The sequence below is a fragment of the Esox lucius genome, chromosome 24 (assembly GCF_011004845.1).
Source record: "Esox lucius isolate fEsoLuc1 chromosome 24, fEsoLuc1.pri, whole genome shotgun sequence".
Taxonomy (NCBI): domain Eukaryota; kingdom Metazoa; phylum Chordata; class Actinopteri; order Esociformes; family Esocidae; genus Esox; species Esox lucius.
The window spans coordinates 560,295-580,255 of record NC_047592.1 but is presented as its reverse complement, the minus strand read 5'-3'; the positions used below and the strand labels follow the sequence as shown (position 1 = coordinate 580,255).

The window sequence follows — 19,961 nt, the reverse complement described above, 5'->3', positions numbered from 1 at the left end:
CAGTAATATATTATTATAGTAGTTATTTGTACAGTAACAGGCCTAGAAAAAACTATGGACGGCTCAGTTGAATGTCACCTGCACGTTTCAATCTCATCATCTCCAGGCCTTCAGACAGCACTAACAAGGCACAGGTCCATTTAACATCTCATCATCTCCAGGCCTTCAGACAGCACTAACAAGGCACAGGTCCATTTAACATCTCATCATCTCCAGGCCTTCAGACAGCACTAACGGTGTGTGTGGGGTTAAATATGGTTGTGTGTGGTTGTGTGTGTGTGTGTGTGTGTGTGAGTGTGGGGTTAAATATGGTTGTGTGTGTGTGTGTGTGGGGGGGGGGGGTTAAATATGGTTGTGTGTGTGTGTGTGTGTGTGTGTGTGTGGGGTTAAATATGACTAGTAGAAAGGTGATTGGATAATGTTTGTTCCAATCACCTTTCTACCAGTCATATTTAACCCCACACTCACACACACACACACACAACCACACAACCATATTTAACCCCCCCCCACAAACACACACACACACAACCATATTTAACCCCACACTCACACACACACACACACACAACCACACAACCATATTTAACCCCACACTCTCACACACACACAACCACACAACCATATTTAACCCCCCACACACACACACACAACCACACAACCATATTTAACCCCCCCCCCCACAAACACACACACACAACCATATTTAACCCCACACTCACACACACACACACACACACAACCACACAACCATATTTAACCCCACACTCTCACACACACACACACAACCACACAACCATATTTAACCCCACACACACACACACACACACACACACACAAACACAACCACACAACCATATTTAACCCCCCACACACACACACAACCACACAACCATATTTAACCCCACACACACACAACCACACAACCACATTTAACCCCACACACACACACAACCACACAACCATATTTAACCCCACACACACACAACCACACAACCATATTTAACCCCACACACACACACAACCACACAACCATATTTAACCCCACACACACACAACCACACAACCACACAACCATATTTAACCCCACACACACACACAACCACACAACCATATTTAACCCCACACACACACACACAACCATATTTAACCCCACACACACACACAACCACACAACCAAGTTCCACCCCCGTCTGTCTCCCCCCCATCTGCCCCCCCTGCCCTGTCTGTCGTTCCACTCCTCAACAGGCATACTGTCAGTGTTCCAGCCAGGACATGAAACAGGCCAGCCTCAACACATCTCAAGGTGTGGGTGTGTAGTGGGAGTGGCAGAGATCACATTCCACCTCTCTCCTCTTCCTTCCCCCTTCTGTCTGTGGTGTACATAAATCTCTGTCTCCACCTCCTGTGCCCTGGCCACACACACACACACACACACACACACACACACTACACCTCTTACACACACACACACACACACACACACACACACTATCTCTCCCTCCACCCTTCTATCTCCCCTCCACCCTTCTATCTCTCCCTCCACCCTTCTATCTCTCCCTCCACCCTTCTATCTCTCCCTCCACCCATTCTATGCCCATCTTCTCATCTTTCTCCATATCCCTCTGTCTCCTACTCCTTTCTTCTTTCTCTCTCTCTGTCTGCTTTCTTCCCTGTTCATACCTCCAACATTCTTCTTCTATTATTCTATAAATACGTTAATCCAATCTTTCATCCTTCTCTATTTCTGTCTTTCATCTTTCTCTCCTACTCTCTTTGTTAGTAATGTTAGAAACTCCATTCTCTTCTATTCTTACAAATCCATCATTAATATCTATGTTGTCCTTTAAAATGTCTCCTGGACAGTATTTGAGCTACAGATTAATCAACATGACAGGGCAGTTGGAGAGCTACAGGTTAACCAGCATTACAGGACATTTGGTGAGCTACAGATTAACCAGCATTACAGGACAGTTGGTGAGCTACAGGTTAACCAGCATTACAGGCCATTTGGTGGGCTACAGGTTAACCAGCATTACAGGAGAGTTGGTGAGCTACAGGTTAACCATCATTACAGGACATTTGGTGGGCTACAGATTAACCAGCATTACAGGACAGTTGGTGGGCTACAGGTTAACCATCATTACAGGACATTTGGTGGGCTACAGGTTAACCATCGATACAGGACATTTGGTGGGCTACAGGTTAACCATCATTACAGGACATTTGGTGGGCTACAGGTTAACCATCGATACAGGACATTTGGTGGGCTACAGGTTATCCAGGAATACTCAATAGAACGAGCAGTGATCTATAGTTTATGCAGCTTGTCTTTGTTGGGTTGACCAGGGTCAGACAGTCATCACATCCTGTTCACTGATGAAGGACTCTTTCTCTGTGTGTGTGTGTGTGTGTGTGTGTGTATGTACATATGTTTGTGTGTGTGTGTGTGTGTGTGTGTGAGTAGTGTGTGTGCTGGAAGGTCATTTGTCGTCCTTATCTCTATACTTTGTGACACTAAGAGCCTCATCAGTAACAGGCAGACCCTGAGGGGTCTATGGCTCTCATGTTGGGTCTGGTCTGTGTCTATCAAACAGTCACTCAATCAGTCACTCAGACAGTCACTCAAACAGTCACTCAAACAGTCACTCAGACAGTCTACAGGCAATCTATTAAACTACACACACTGAAAGGGTCATGGACCACACACACACACACACACACACACACACACACGCACACACACACACACACACACGCACACACACACACACACGCACACACAGACACTCCACTCCTCTCTCCCACATCTCCATCTACACTCTCTCCTTAACCTTTTTCTTTTTCTCTCACTCTGTCTTTTGAGTTTATGACTCATGGAGTCTCTCACATCTTGAAAGTTTAATGTGTATTGTGGTGTAAAATACTACAGTACAATGTTATTATATAGAGGTGTGGTGTGTGATACTACAGTACAATGTGATTATGTAGAGGTTGTGGTGTAAAATACTACAGTACAATGTGATTATGTAGAGGTTGTGGTGTAAAATACTACAGTACAATGTGATTATGTAGAGGTTGTGTTGTATCAAACTGCGGCAGTATGTGATTATGTAGAGGTTGTGACACTTCATGCAGTTTTAGGGAAGAGTGTCTGGTAAAGTATTAAGGGTTAGGGTTAGGGGTTGGGGTTCAAGGGTTAGGGGTTGGGGTTCAAGGGTTAGGGTTTAGGGTGTTTAATATCATTCAAGTAAAACATATTTAATATTTTATTTCTCTGTTTCCCACCAACACCACTTTCAGGGAACAGATTTCTTGATGAAAAAAGACTTTTGTTTTGGTCTCCATCTCTCAACATATTGAGCAGTGACATCATGCTAAAAGCATCTTCTCTCTAAATGAGTTATTGTGTCTTGGGATCATCCCCAACAACCATCCCCACTCTACTTAGTTCTACACACCCCAGTAGCTACACACTCACTGGCACACACACACACACTCTGACACCCACTTCCTGTCCATCCAGTGAGTGTGCGTGTGTGCTGGGACATCTCATTGTCCAAGGTCTAGCTGGAGCCAAGCAGGAAGTGGGTTGGTCCACGTGGATCTCTGCCATGGTGTTTGTGTGTGTATGTGGATGTCTTTATGTGTGTGTGTTTGTGTGTGTTTGTGTGTGTTTGTGTATGTGTTTATGTATGTGTGTTTATGTGTTTGTGTGTGTGTGCGTGTGTTTATGAGTGTGTGTGTGTGTGCCGGCGTCGGCCCACTCGGCTGTGGTTTCCTCTGAGTCTCTGCGTCTAGTGACTGTGATGTCACACCTCTATGATGTCACAGCTTTGTCTGGTGGCCTTCTACTGTCCCCACAGACGACAACACAAAGACGTATTAAAAGACAGAACATGTGTGTGTTGATCTTTAAATAATTCAGCTTCACAGAGGGACATGGATAGAAAAGGACAAAGAGAAAAACAGGGTGGGAGGGACAAAAGTAGGGAGAGGGACATAAAGTTGTGGTATTAAAAGGACAACCACTGAAGATCAGCAGAATAAATAGCATTGTATGGGAGAGGGGCTCCATGTTTGTATGGGAGAGGGGCTCCATGTTTGTATGGGAGAGGGGCTCCATGTTTGTATGGGAGAGGGGCTCTATGTTTGTATGGGAGAGGGGCTCCATGTTTGTATGGGAGAGGGGCTCCATGTTTGTATGGGAGAGGGGCTCCATGTTTGTATGGGAGAGGGGCTCCATGTTTGTATGGGAGAGGGGCTCTATGTTTGTATGGGAGAGGGGCTCCATGTTTGTATGGGAGAGGGGCTCCATGTTTGTATGGGAGAGGGGCTACATGTTTGTATGGGAGAGGGGCTCTATGTTTGTATGGGAGAGGGGCTACATGTTTGTATTGGAGAGGGGCTCTATGTTTGTATGGGAGAGGGGCTCTATGTTTGTATGAGAGAGGGGCTACATGTTTGTATGGGAGTTGGGCTCTATGTTTGTATGGGAGAGGGGCTCTATGTTTGTATGGGAGAGGGGTTCTATGTTTGTATGGGAGAGGGGCTACATGTTTGTATGGGAGAGGGGCTACATGTTTGTATGGGAGAGGGGCTCTATGTTTGTATGGGAGAGGGGCTACATGTTTGTATGGGAGAGGGGCTCTATGTTTGTATGGGAGAGGGGCTACATGTTTGTATGGGAGAGGGGCTACATGTTTGTATGGGAGAGGGGCTACATGTTTGTATGGGAGAGGGGCTCTATGTTTGTATGGGAGAGGGGCTCTATGTTTGTATGGGAGAGGCGCTACATGTTTGTATGGGAGAGGGGCTCTATGTTTGTATGGGAGAGGGGCTACATGTTTGTATGGGAGTTGGGCTCCATGTTTTTATTAGTTTTTTCCAATTGCTAAAACACAATTTTGCAAACTAGGCTGGTTTTATCAAAATTCTTAATACAATTCACAAAACCGCACACCCAAACTGCAAAATACCTCATATATCCTGCAAAAGGAAGCACTGCCACCAAACCTACACTCACCTAAAGGATTATTAGAAACACCATACTAATACTTTGACCCCCTGTCGCCTTCAGAACTGCCTTAATTCTACATGGCATTGATTCAACAAGGTGCTGAAAGCATTCTTTAGAAATGTTGGCCCATATTGATAAGACAGCATCTTGCAGTTGATGGAGATTTGTGGATGCACATCCAGGGCACGAAGCTCCCGTTCCACCACATCCCAAAGATGCTCTATTGGGTTGAGATCTGGTGACTGTGGGGGCCATTTCAGTACAGTGAATTCATTGTCATGTTCAAGAAACCAATTTGAAATGATTCGAGCTTTGTGACATGGTGCATTATCCTGCTAGAAGTAGCCATCAGAGGATGGGTACATGGTGGTCATAAAGGGATGGACATGGTCAGAAACAATGCTCAGGTAGGCCGTGGCATTTAAACGATGCCCAATTGGTACTAAGGGGCCTAAAGTGTGCCAAGAAAACATCCCCCACACCATTACCCCACCACCACCAGCACAGTGGTAACAAGGCATGATGGATCCATGTTCTCACTCTGTTTACGCCAAATTCTGACTCTACCATCTGAATGTCTCAACAGAAATCGAGACTCATCAGACCAGGCAACATTCTTCCAGTCTTCAACTGTCCAATTTTGGTGAGCTCGTGCAAATTGTAGCCTCTTTTTCCTATTTGTAGTGGAGATGAGTGGTACCCGGTGGGGTCTTTTGCTGTTGTAGCCCATCCGCCTCAAGGTTGTGCGTGTTGTGGCTTCACAAATGCTTTGCTGCATACCTCGGTTGTAACGAGTGGTTATTTCAGTCAAAGTTGCTCATCTATCAGCTTGAATCAGTCAGCCCATTCTCCTCTGACCTCTAGCATCAACAAGGCATTTTCGCCCACAGGACTGCCGCATACTGGATGTTTTTCCCTTTTCACATCATTCTTTGTAAACCCTAGAAATGGTTGTGCGTGAAAATCCCAGTAACTGAGCAGATTGTGAAATACTCAGACTGGCCCGTCTGGCACCAACAACCATGCCACGCTCAAAATTGCTTAAATTACCTTTCTTTCCCATTCTGACATTCAGTTTGGAGTTCAGGAGATTGTCTTGACCAGGACCACACCCCTAAATGCATTGAAGCAACTGCCATGTGATTGGTTGATTAGGTAATTGCATTAATGAGAAATTGAACAGGTGTTCCTAATAATCCTTTAGGTGAGTGTATATAGCATTATCAAAATCAAACTTTTGCATGAAATGGCACATGCTTCCTTCATATTACCAGATTTTTGTCTAACCAACTGTTGGGCAAATAGAAAATTCTTCAGATTGTTCACATGCACAGAATATTTGCAGCTACACATGCTGTTGAAACATAGATTCTTTTTTTTTTTCACCAAACAAGTCAGTGCAACATATGCACAGCAGATATATTTACATTGGACTGAACAACAATATGGTCACAAAAAACTGTAAACTGTTAAAGAAAATTGCAGAAAAATTTGCTGAAAAAATATATAGAAAAGAGGCAAGAAAAAGAATTAGGCAGCATCTTGCCGAGCAGCTGGGTCTGGCCACAACGCCTCGTCCACATCACAGGCAATATCCTCCCCTGCCAGACATCGAGGGAAGTGCCTTGAGTGCCTCATCCATCCCTGAATCGCACCCACATCAGTCTCATCACATACCTCTTCCAAAGCCTGCACAAGAGGCATGCACACAAAGGGCTGCCGGTCGTATACCTTCTACCACCATGCCGAAAATAACTCTTCTATGGGTTCAGAAATGGTGAGTATGGTGGGAGGTATCACACGAGAAATGGGGAGTATGGTGGGAGGTATCACACGAGAAATGGGGAGTATGGTGGGAGGTATCACACGAGAAATGGGGAGTATGGTGGGAGGTATTGCACAAGAAATGGTGAGTATGGTGGGAGGTATTGCACGAGAAATGGTGAGTATGGTGGGAGGTATTGCATGAGAAATGGTGAGTATGGTGGGAGGTGTTGCACGACAAATGGTGGGTGGTCAGCTAACCACTTTTGGACTGGGGCTGCACAATGAATGCTCACGTTGTCCCATACTACAGCTTACTGGTTTCATTGAAGATCTGCATTATTCATACACTCTGGTGGTATGAGAATGTTGTGGAGTCCGTCCAGAAATGTGAGAATATGGGCTGTGTTGTATGGTGAATATGGGCTGAAAACAAAACAAGAACAAAAATCAGTCAATATGGTGTTATCCAGTACACTGGGAAACAATGTTGTGTGTAGTGTACTGCAGTCAGTATGGTGTTATCCAGTACACTGGGAAACTGAGTTGTGTGTTGTGTACTGCAGTCAGTATGGTGTTATCCAGTACACTGGGAAACAGTGTTGTGTTTAGTGTACTGCAGTCAGTATGGTGTTATCCAGTACACTGGGAAACAATGTTGTGTGTAGTGTACTGCAGTCAGTATGGTGTTATCCAGTACACTGGGAAACTGAGTTGTGTGTTGTGTACTGCAGTCAGTATGGTGTTATCCAGTACACTGGGAAACAGTGTTGTGTTTAGTGTACTGCAGTCAGTATGGTGTTATCCAGTACAATGGGAAACAATTTTGTGTGTAGTGTACTGCAGTCAGTATGGTGTTATCCAGTACACTGGGAAACAATGTTGTGTGTAGTGTACTGCAGTCAGTATGGTGTTATCCAGTACACTGGGAAACAGTGTTGTGTGTAGTGTACTGCAGTCAATATAGTGTTATCCAGTAGACTGTTAAACAATGTTGTGTGTAGTGTACTGCAGTCAGTATTGTGTTATCCAGTACACTGGGAAACAATGTTGTGTGTAGTGTACTGCAGTCAGTATGGTGTTATCCAGTACACTGGGAAACAGTGTTGTGTGTAGTGTACTGCAGTCAGTATGGTGTTATCCAGTACACTGGGAAACAGTGTTGTGTGTAGTGTACTGCAGTCAGTATGGTGTTATCCAGTACACTGGGAAACAGTGTTGTGTGTAGTGTACTGCAGTCAATATGGTGTTATCCAGTACACTGGGAAACAGTGTTGTGTGTAGTGTACTGCAGTCAGTATTGTACTTACATCCACATATGCTCATCTGACCATAATTCTCGTCTGAAAGTTGTTTCATTCTGATTCGGTTTCTCTTGAGAATGCAAGCCAATGTGGACAGATTGACTCATTGAATGTTGTTGAATGTGGTGTTCTCTTGGATGATGTGGCTTTGAATTTCTCGTAATCTGATTTCATTATTTTCCCAAACCATTTACAACGGCAGCTTCCTGAACCCCGGTGAACATTTGGCCCCTTCCTCCACCATGGTGGCGTCTCTCAGTCCTTTAGAAAACCTAAAATATAGGGCTTGGACAACGCAGCCTAAAGATATTTCCCCCACAGTAGAGTACATTGTACTGGAATCTTGTACAGTTAGTGCATGACATCAGCCATTCCTGAAGTAAACAGGTGTCACCCAACTGATACACTATGACATGGGGTGTACTACATAGTGTGAAAGACATGTTGGTTACATACCTGTACTCCAGTCTAAATGTCCTGGTGACACAGGTGACTGTAAAACGGCTCATGTTGGGCTGCATTCTCTGTCCAGCCTCTCGCATTGTCAGCCCATGGTTGATGACATGATCAACTACGGTTGCTCTGATTTCATTTGAAAGTTGTTATCTTCTTTGGCCATGAACTCCTCTACCAGCTCTACCCCTACCTCTCACTCTTCATCCCCCTCTCATTCTCCCCCTCCCTCTTCCTCTCTCTGCAAAGTCTTCCATTGTTGTTGTAAAGAAAAAGGTGCTCACCTGTGCTCTTTTCATAGTGCTTACTTCCTGACTGAAGTGGTAACAATGAACCATTGAGGTGTTTGGCCAGGTGGCACATGTATTGGCCAATTAGCTCATGTAGTGTCATTTTGAATGGCAGTGTTTTGAAATGGCAAACATGTGACTTTATGTCAGATTTTTGTGTCTAGTGCAGAGAACTGTGTTCAGTGCATTTTCAAAGTGCCATTTTGAATTGTATAAAGCAGAAAATGTTTTTAGACTTTTCGAGACTTGAGAAGAGGTTTATCTTTCTGTGTGTCAGTTTAAATAACTGTGCTGTGCATGCCCTTTTAGTGTGTTAGCAATTGGAAAACTGTAAATTATCTCCACAATTTTGGGATCATCTTTGAAACGTTTTGAATATGGGCTGGTACCTTGCTGTCCTGGTGGAAGCTGGTTGTTCCCTCACACCTTCACTCCTTTCCTCTTCTTGCCTTGACACCTTAGTGTTGAACTTCAGCAACCCTCCCCACCTCTCTCTCTCCCACACACACAAAGCAAAACACACACACCTACTTTTGCACTGTCTGTCTTATCCCAGGTCCATAACAAAGCCTTAATGATGTCTTTGTCTTCCTCCCCATCTTTGGAGTTCACATACACACAGACACACAGACACACACTGAATCTTTCACACACAAAGCCAGCCTTGGTGTTAGCTGAGGAGTTCCCAGTGTGATGTCACCAGGGAGAGTATAGAGTTCCATTGACATAGATACTGTTATGTCCCAAAGCTGTGTAAGATTAAGCAGACCTAAACTGTAAGCATTTGTCTGTAACTGTTGATGGATTAGTATTATTCAGTGGCATGGTGTTCGAATTCTCTCCTTCCTTTGGGTAATAAAACGGTAGTCAACAACGTAACACCTCGGAAGTTTCTCACCGAAAAAAACGTGTGGTATCGCGTGGCCACCAGCTCCGGTGAGGTGCTTGCGCGCGGCACTAATGGGTTTAACACCGGAGGTGCGAATGAGCTGACGCGCGTGAACAATAGAACCAGCCCCTGAAGAGGTGTTAGAGAAAAAGCAAAGCGGGACGGGCGCGTGCGTGGCCAGCGATTCACACCTGACACTCACACGCGCACGGCCATTCACCGAGGGGAACTAAAACCTTTGAGAGGTTTCCATGAGAGTGTTACTAACTACCAGTAACAGGGTATATTCTCTTATTTTTCCTTGAATCTTCTGGTGGACTGCAACAAGACAGGTAGCCATTTAATAAGTTGTCTCCAGCTGTCTGTCTATCTGTGTGTGTGTGTGTGTGTGTCCGACGAGTTGGAACGTGATCGATAGTGTGTATTGATGAATCGATAAATCTATAATTAACGTCAATCAGCAGCTCGAGAAGAGATAAGCTAGGTTAAAAAACGCCGGTAAAAGAATCATCTCCAGCTCCTCAAAAGAAACTACCCGACCGATTAACCACCATCCATCACTTCACTATCACCTAGAGATCCGTGGGATAAGGAACCTCCCTCCGGGTCCTCCTGGGTGAACACCATGGTAAATCCTCGTGTGAAACCTGCCAAATCACAGAGGGAACGAGAGAGGAGTGGGAGCGGGGAGTCACGAAAGTGGGAAAAAGACTAAATAAAGAGTATGAGAGAAAGAGGAAGGGGGAAGGACACCTACATATTTTTACCATTAGATACACCTATAGAATCGTGTTGAATTCAGTCAAATTCTACTTTACGTCACTCAGTCCAAACAGCAGCCCACCTTCTTTCACATGACCCTATTACAATTCATGTTGTTACTGACTGACAGGAACACTAACCAATAAAAGGCTGGGACAGGGCGGACTGGGCGTGCCTGGCCGACAGGGGTTCAGAGGACAGTATCACTGGTGTCTGGTGTTACGGGCAGTCAGCAACGAGTGAGACTGGAGCTACAAACTTTGATACTTGTTACTTTATTGTTTATTACAACGCTAAACTTCTGCGCTGTTTAAAGTTTTACATTATAGTTCAACTTTTATAAATAGCCACGAAGCGTGGATGTTAAGGAACCGTTTGGAGTGAAAGACAAAGAAAGAAGAGTGAAAAAAAGTAGAAGGGCTGACCGCTGGATTGAATTTCCAACTGGAATGCTGTTATTGAGAGAGAACGGCGCTGTGTATGCCCGCGCCCCCATAGGGGTATGTCTATGTTTTAGCGGGGTCAGTTTGTAGTGTGTCGTGGGGTCTCTTTCAACTGCCAAACCAGCCGGCACACTGCAGCCTCTGTCCGGCCAAAGGGAAGGAACTGTGCCCTCTTCTAGATCATCGGTCCTTTCTGCCCTGCTCCATGGCCATTTCTGCGGGCTGAGAGAGGAAACGTGATATCCTAACGGAGAAAAGACGCGGAGTTTGTTGTGATTCGAACTTGTTTAGACTTTTGCTCATGTTCAGAGAACATCGGCGTTTTGACTGTAAATAAATTACCGTAACGACGGATAAAAGCTTGATTGTTGATGTTGGCCTCCAGCCTCGCGGGGACCAACTGATGTGGGTCGTGCGGCGGGCGGACGGCAGGCCTAGCTGACAGCCCCTCAGGGACTCCGCGACAGAAGTTGTGATCGGTGATCAATAACCGGGAAGATAAACGAGAGTAGCTTGGCCAGTATGGAGCGAAGAGGCAGCTGGGGTACGGTGGTCGGGCTGTGGTTGGTGCTAACCGGACTGGTTGCGGCGGAAGAAGGTTAGTGAACATAATTATTTCTTTTAAAAGATGTTTACGAAAAGTATTTTATTAGATAATGTGTTTTTTAACTGTAATTCCATATATTTATAAACCTAATTATCAGTAGCTCAGCGCTGTTTGTTTACTCAAGGAAAAGGCAGAGGATAAATTAAGTGGCAACTGGAATGTTTACTGTCAACAATAAAAAGTAGATAACGGAAAAGTAGTTAATTGGCCTACATTTTAATACAAAAATTAACATTGTTAAAAAAAAAGATGAAAGCATATGTATGTCTTTTATTTAGACGGTATAAAATAGCCTCACTTGCACAAAGATGAGGTGAAATTGGACTCAGGAGAAACTTTGACGGATTTTCGGGTCGCGGTTGGACATATCTGTCTGTCTGCTTGTTGAGATGTTGATTACTGTGAAACTAGTTGAATTTAAGCAGAAGGGTGGCAGTTATAACAATGGACATGATGGTTACTGTGTGTGTGTGTGTGTGTGTGTGTGTGTGTGTGTGTGTGTGTGTGAGGGGGGGGGGGCGCCTGTTGTCAGCTGTAGAATTGAAGGACAATATAGCCACAATGAATGTGCACACACACACACACACACACACACAACCATATCACGTCACGGATGATTAACCTGAGAAGACAATTAACTTGATTATTTGACAAATTGAGAGAGGAGAGAAGAGACAGTGTTGTGGGTTTGTTTTAGTTCTGTATAACCATGTGATGGGTTCTGGTTGTAAATTACTTCTTTATAACCAGGTGATGGGTTCTGGTTGTAAATGAAGTATAGTTTTGTAGAATGAGGTGATGGGGTTCTGATTGTAAATGAAGTATAGTTTTGTAGAACCAGGTAACTGGGTTCTGGTTGTAAATGAAGTATAGTTTTGTAGAACCAAGTAACTGGGTTCTGGTTGTAGTTTGAGTCTCCTTGTTTCCGACGGGTTGTGGTTAAATGTTGTATCACTGTCAGGGTGCCACATTGACCTGCAGTTTAATTCCAACCTTCTCAGAGACACCTGATCCTGACCACAGTCAATCCATTAGCCCACGTCCTGTGGGGAATCAAGCTGTGACAAAAAAAGATTAAACCAGAGAGAGAGACCGTGTGTCAGATTAACAGATTATAACTTTCATTAGAACACATTAACATCAGACTAACATTTCAGATTAAACCAACTTCAGTAGCCCACTCTGATTAAACTAACCTCAGTAGCTCACTCTGATTAAACCAACCCCAGTAGCTCACTCTGATTAAACCAACCCCAGTAGCTCACTCTGATTAAACTAACCCCAGTAGCTCACTCTGATTAAACCAACCCCAGTAGCTCACTCTGATTAAACCAACCCCAGTAGCTCACTCTGATTAAACTAACCCCAGTAGCTCACTCTGATTAAACCAACCCCAGTAGCTCACTCTGATTAAACCAACCCCAGTAGCTCACTCTGATTAAACTAACCCCAGTAGCTCACTCTGATTAAACTAACCCCAGTAGCTCACTCTGATTAAACCAACCCCAGTAGCTCACTCTGATTAAACTAACCTCAGTAGCTCACTCTGATTAAACCAACCCCAGTAGCTCACTCTGATTAAACTAACCTCAGTAGCTCACTCTGATTAAACCAACCCCAGTAGCTCACTCTGATTAAACCAACCCCAGTAGCTCACTCTGATTAAACTAACCCCAGTAGCTCACTCTGATTAAACCAACCCCAGTAGCTCACTCTGATTAAACCAACCCCAGTAGCTCACTCTGATTAAACTAACCTCAGTAGCTCACTCTGATTAAACTAACTTCAGTACCTCACTCTGATGCATTGAGTTAAATTAATTATTCCTGATTCCCTTCTGAAGTTAGTCCGTTATTAAAATAGTTCTATAGTTGACCGATCATACTGCAGACTTCTTCTGTGAGACCAACCAGAAGCAATATCAGTTCAACATTTACATTGTATTGTATGTGTGGCTTTTTATTGAAGATATTGTGTATGTGTATTTGTGTAAATGTGAGAGAGACAGAGAGATGACCAGCTCCCAAAGCCGCTCTGTAGAAAACAATAGGTAGCGGGAAATATCCTCTTTCACTCAAACACATACCTCTCGCTACACACACACATCCTCTCTCACTACACACACATACACACACACACGCTGTAACTACACACACATACACACACTCTCTCACTACACACACATACACACACTCTCTCACTACACACACATACACGCACTCTCTCACTTCATATTGTCTCCAGGCTTAGAAAAAAGTCCTGAAACCTGCCACTAACTCTCCTCTCAAGCTGAAGCTAATCTCCACTCCTGTTCTCTCCAACCCCCCCCGCTCCCCCCCACCCCAACTTGTGGATTGTGGCCGGGATTTAAATGTGGCTTTTAGATCAGAAAGAAAGACAGAGAGGAGGGACCAGAGGAGAAACAGAAGGAGAAGGAGGACAGTATGAGAGAAAAGGGAATGAGGAGAAGTGTGAAAGAGAGGGGAGAGAAGAGAGGAGAGGGGAGAGAGGAGAAAGGAGAGGTGATTCTGTATATTCTAGAGTGGGGTAGAGAGTGACGACTGGTTTAGGAGGCTGAGAAGAGGAGAGAGACAGAGCTGAGAGAAGGAGGAGGAGAAAGAGGAGAGCGACAGAGCTGAGAGAATGAGGAGGAGAAAGAGGAGAGCGACAGAGCTGAGAGAAGGAGGAGGAGAAAGAGGAGAGCGACAGAGCTGAGAGAAGGAGGAGGAGAAAGAGGAGAGAGACAGAGCTGAGAGAAGGAGGAGGAGTAAGAGGAGAGAGGAAGTGAAAGAGCTGATGGAGGAAGGAGAAGGAACAATAGAAGAGAGGAGAAGAGGTGGTGTTTTCCAGTATTGTTTTTGTGGTTTCTGCTCTTTTCTTTCTTCCAACTCTCTCTGTTTATTCTTGCCGTCTGTTTGTGGACCACCAGAATATGGTTCTCCTCTGTCACTCCTCCCACCCGTCTTTCATTCATCTGGCCCTGCACCCCCCTTCCCCAAATCCTGTTAAAGCTATCTTCATGAGTGGATTTCATCTGTGTGTATGTCAGGGGATTTACATAGTAAGTGCTGCTTGGTTAATCTGTGATTAGCTTTTTAAGGGTTAAACAGCCCCGTCGGCTAAAGCTTTCTCTGTCCCTCACCCTCCCCTCTAGAACACTCTTCCCTTTCTCCTCCCTCTAGAACACTCCTCCCTCTCCCCTCTTCTCCTCCCTCTAGAACACTCCTCCCTCTCCCCTCTTCTCCTCCCTCTAGCCCTCTCCTACCTCTCTCCTCTTCTCTGTCTCTTCCCTTCTTCCTCTCTTCTCTTTCTTTTCTCTCTCTTTCCTTCGTCCTCTCTTCTATTTCTTCTCTCTGTCCTCTTCTCCTGCCCCCGTTTCCTTCTCCTTCGGTACTCCCGGTTATCTTTCCTCTCCCTCTCTGTCTTGTCTCTGCTCCTCCACTCCAGCACAACACGTTCCGTGTCAGATTCCACAGGTGTGGAGATGTTATCAGAACATGCACGACGTAGACACTCAGTTAAACAGGACCATTCTGTCTTTGGGTGTTGCACAGGTTAGGAGGTTGACAGTACCTGTTGAAGTAGCTTGGGTCCTTCCACGCTGGGCAGTCAGTTGTCAGTAGATGGTTCTGGTGGAAGCGGGTTAAAGCTTCCCCGCTAATCAAACATGGACTCCGGTTATGGTGTTGGAGTTTTCCTGGTTCATCAGCCTCACTATTGGACAGCATGCTGCTGCAGACAGGAAGTAGAACAGAGCGTTCATTCAGAAGGGGTTGGTGTCACCAGCTGAATTTGTCTTGGCCACTGTTTGAAACAACGGCGTTTGGCCCCAACAGTCCATCACTTAACGGTCAAGTCTACAGGTAACATCTGGCTCTCACCGGTAAAGTGTAGCTCTGGAGCTTACGGTGGTGAATGTTACTACATTCATGTCACCATCATTCCAATCATTCATTCAAACTTTGTGGGTTAATGTGTGTGTGTGAGTGTGTGTGGGTGCAGGATGAACATGTGTCAGATTAACATTAATAACAATAGACTCACATTACAGATTAAACCACATTCATTAATATCCCTCAGATTAATGAAATTAAGGCAGTTATTCTGGATTAATAAAATCTGTGTGTGAATTGCCTCCCAATACCACAGTATCACTGGCGTCGGTGTAGGTTCTACATGTGTGTTGATGTGAATGAGACTATTGTCATGATTCTACTTTATGTGTCACAATTCATTGTTGTAAGAATTTCCTACCATATGTTTCCCTGCAAAGAGCCATGAGAAAAATAGTTTGTGTCGGTCATTGATATTAAATTGTCAGAAAACAAATTGATAGGCTATTTAAAAAATAGATTAAGAGAATATTTTGAAGGAAAAACAGTTTTGGTGAAAATAAAGCAAAATATGCCTTTTTTTCCTATTTTGTCAGAATGATACACTATATTACATCAGACAATATCAACCAATCAGTTCTAAAGTCCTCCATGAACACAGTTTTACAGTTGAGTGATCCCAGTGAAACTAAACCGAGGCCACATCAGTTAACCAGCTACTAAGTAGAATGTCTGGACTTTCCGTGGAGATCCACCTCAAACGGCCCTCAATCTTCTGCTCTCCAGAGAAGACTCATGGAGTATGAGTGTGTTCAGATGGCTTAGTGAAAGATGAAGCAGAGAAAGCAAACAGAAAATACTGGAATCATTCATAAAAAATTCATACATGACAGCAAGAGGGAGGGGGAGGTCTCTAGGACTGTCATGAAGACCACACAGCGAGGTATTCGCCTGTCAGACACAAACACACTCATACAAATGCATGCATACACGTGTACTCTCACACACAGTCCTGTTGTTGTAAATACATTTAATCTGCCTGATAAGAGACATGGAAACGCCATGGAAACGCCATGGAAACACTAGTGGGATGTTTATACTAAACTGTGGTTGTGTGTGTGTGTCTGAATTGTTTCCATGTGTGTGTGTGTTGGTGTGTTTGTGTGTGTGTGTGTGTGTGTCTCCACCCAAACCCACACAGTTCTGATCATCGTCTGATGCCATCTGTGGATCATTGCTTTATAAACAGCAGCTATGCTTGTATTGTATACAACTGAAAAGGGCAGAAAGGTTTCCTGTGGTTTCCCTTCTACGGCTTTGCTCAATCTGTACGGAGAGATTTAAAGGGGAACAACTGGCTGTGTTCTTAAACCCCTGACTTGCTGTCAAAGTGCCCACTTCTCTCCTGGGAGCGCAAGGGCATGCAACATCGCTGCTTTGTCCTGCTGTCTGCTGGGCTACATCCACCTCAACCTAAACACAATGTACTGGATGTCTGTACAGTGAATGAACTTTAACACAATCTACTGGATGTCTGTACAGTGAATGAGCCTAAACACAATCTACTGGATGTGTCTGTACAGTGAATGAACCTAAACACAACTTAAACACAATCTACTGGATGTGTCTGTACAGTGAATTAACCTAAACACAATCTACTGGAAGTGTCTGTACAGTGAATGACCTTAAACACAATCTACTAGATGTGTCTGTAGAGTGAATGAACTCAAACACAATCTACTAGATGTGTCGGTACAGTGAATGAACTCAAACACAATCTACTAGATGTGTCCGTACAGTGAATGAACTCAAACACAATCTACTAGATGTGTCGGTACAGTGAATGAGCCTAAACACAATCTACTGGATGTTTCTGTACAGTGAATTAACCTAAACACAATCTACTGGATGTGTCTGTACAGTGAATGAACCTAAACACAATCTACTGGATGTGTCTGTACAGTGAATGAACCTAAACACAATCTACTGGATGTGTCTGTACAGTGAATGAACCTAAACACAATCTACTGGATGTGTCTGTACAGTGAATGAACCTAAACACAATCTACTGGATGTGTCTGTACAGTGAATGAACCTAAACACAATCTACTGGATGTGTCTGTACAGTGAATGAACCTAAACACAATCTACTGGATGTGTCTGTACAGTGAATGAACCTAAACACAATCTACTGGATGTGTCTGTACAGTGAATGAACCTAAACACAATCTACTGGATGTGTCTGTACAGTGAATGAACCTAAACACAACTTAAACACAATCTACTGGATGTGTCTGTACAGTGAATTAACCTAAACACAATCTACTGGATGTGTCTGTACAGTGAATGAACCTAAACACAATCTACTGGATGTGTCTGTACAGTGAATGAACCTAAACACAACTTAAACACAATCTACTGGATGTGTCTGTACAGTGAATGAACCTAAACACAATCTACTGGATGTGTCTGTACAGTGAATGAACCTAAACACAATCTACTGGATGTGTCTGTACAGTGAATTAACCTAAACACTATCTACTGGATGTGTCTGTACAGTGAATGAACCTAAACACAATCTACTGGATGTGTCTGTACAGTGAATGAACCTAAACACAACTTAAACACAATCTACTGGATGTGTCTGTACAGTGAATGAACCTAAACACAATCTACTGGATGTGTCTGTACAGTGAATGAACCTAAACACAATCTACTGGATGTGTCTGTACAGTGAATGAACCTAAACACAACTTAAACACAATCTACTGGATGTGTCTGTACAGTGAATTAACCTAAACACAATCTACTGGATGTGTCTGTACAGTGAATGAACCTAAACACAATCTACTGGATGTGTCTGTACAGTGAATGGCATTCACCTCCAAGGACCAATTCACACTTGGTTCTCAATCTGGAGTGACAGTGGATTCACTAGAGATTCTCTCCCTTTGATTACCACATAGACAAAAACTTGAAGGGCAATATGAAAACTATTTAATTAGAAATGAATTACTGATGTATTTTTTGGAAAAGCCTTCAATCATCCCCCTCCCCAGAGTCAGTACTTGGTAGAATTTGGCAGCAATTACAGCTGTGAGTCTTTCGTGGTAAATATCAACTAGCTCCGCACATCTGCTTCCTGCTGTTTTTACCAGTTCTTCTTGGCAGAACTGCTCAAGCTCTCTGAAGTTGGATGGGCATCGTTGTTTAACAGCTTCTTTCATGTCTTGCCTCTGATTCCCAACCGGGCTTGGACTGGGCCTGGTCGACTGGCACTAGTCAGGAGGCTGTTCTCTGCTATACCATACAACTAATGCTGTTAGTCAGGGGACTGTTCTCTACTATACCATACAACTAATGCTGTTAGTCAGGGGGCTGTTCTCTACTATACCATACAACTAATGCTGTTAGTCAGGGGACTGTTCTCTACTATACCATACAACTAATGCTGTTAGTCAGGGGACTGTTCTCTATACCATACAACTAATGCTGTTAGTCAGGGGGCTGTTCTCTACTATACCATACAACTAATGCTGTGAGTCAGGGGGCTGTTCTCTACTATACCATACAACTAATGCTGTTAGTCAGGGGGCTGTTCTCTGCTATACCATACAACTAATGCTGTTAGTCAGGGGGCTGTTCTCTACTATACCATACAACTAATGCTGTTAGTCAGGGGGCTGTTCTCTACTATACCATACAACTAATGCTGTGAGTCAGGGGGCTGTTCTCTACTATACCATACAACTAATGCTGTGAGTCAGGGGGCTGTTCTCTACTATACCATACAACTAATGCTGTGAGTCAGGGGGCTGTTCTCTACTATACCATACAACTAATGCTGTTAGTCAGGGGGCTGTTCTCTACTATACCATACAACGAATGCTGTTAGTCAGGGGGCTGTTCTCTACTATACCATACAACTAATGCTGTGAGTCAGGGGGCTGTTCTCTACTATACCATACAACTAATGCTGTTAGTCGGGGGCTGTTCTCTACTATACCATACAACTAATGCTGTTAGTCAGGGGGCTGTTCTCTACTATACCATACAACTAATGCTGTTAGTCAGGGGGCTGTTCTCTACTATACCATACAACGAATGCTGTTAGTCAGGGGGCTGTTCTCTACTATACCATACAACTAATGCTGTTAGTCAGGGGGCTGTTCTCTACTATACCATACAACTAATGCTGTTAGTCAGGAGGCTGTTCTCTACTATACCATACAACTAATGCTGTTAGTCAGGGGGCTGTTCTCTACTATACCATACAACTAATGCTGTTAGTCAGGGGGCTGTTCTCTACTATACCATACAACTAATGCTGTGAGTCAGGGGGCTGTTCTCTACTATACCATACAACTAATGCTGTTAGTCAGGGGACTGTTCTCTATACCATACAACTAATGCTGTTAGTCAGGGGGCTGTTCTCTACTATACCATACAACTAATGCTGTTAGTCAGGGGGCTGTTCTCTACTATACCATACAACTAATGCTGTTAGTCAGGGGGCTGTTCTCTACTATACCATACAACTAATGCTGTTAGTCAGGGGGCTGTTCTCTACTATACCATACAACTAATGCTGTGAGT

The 19,961-nt window shown here is 44.0% G+C and overlaps 1 protein-coding gene across 2 annotated transcripts in view; it reads left to right on the top strand.

The window, feature by feature from the left end:
* The first annotated feature begins 10,674 nt into the window (after positions 1-10,674).
* Positions 10,675-19,961, top strand: part of LOC105009281 (ephrin type-B receptor 4b) — a 43,262-nt gene continuing 33,975 nt past the window's right edge. For both annotated transcript variants that reach the window (XM_029117581.2, XM_029117580.2), the window contains exon 1: positions 10,675-11,523. In XM_029117581.2, coding sequence (XP_028973414.1) covers positions 11,448-11,523 — 76 coding nt within the window. In that variant the 5' untranslated portion in view covers positions 10,675-11,447. The remainder of the gene's footprint in view (positions 11,524-19,961) is intronic.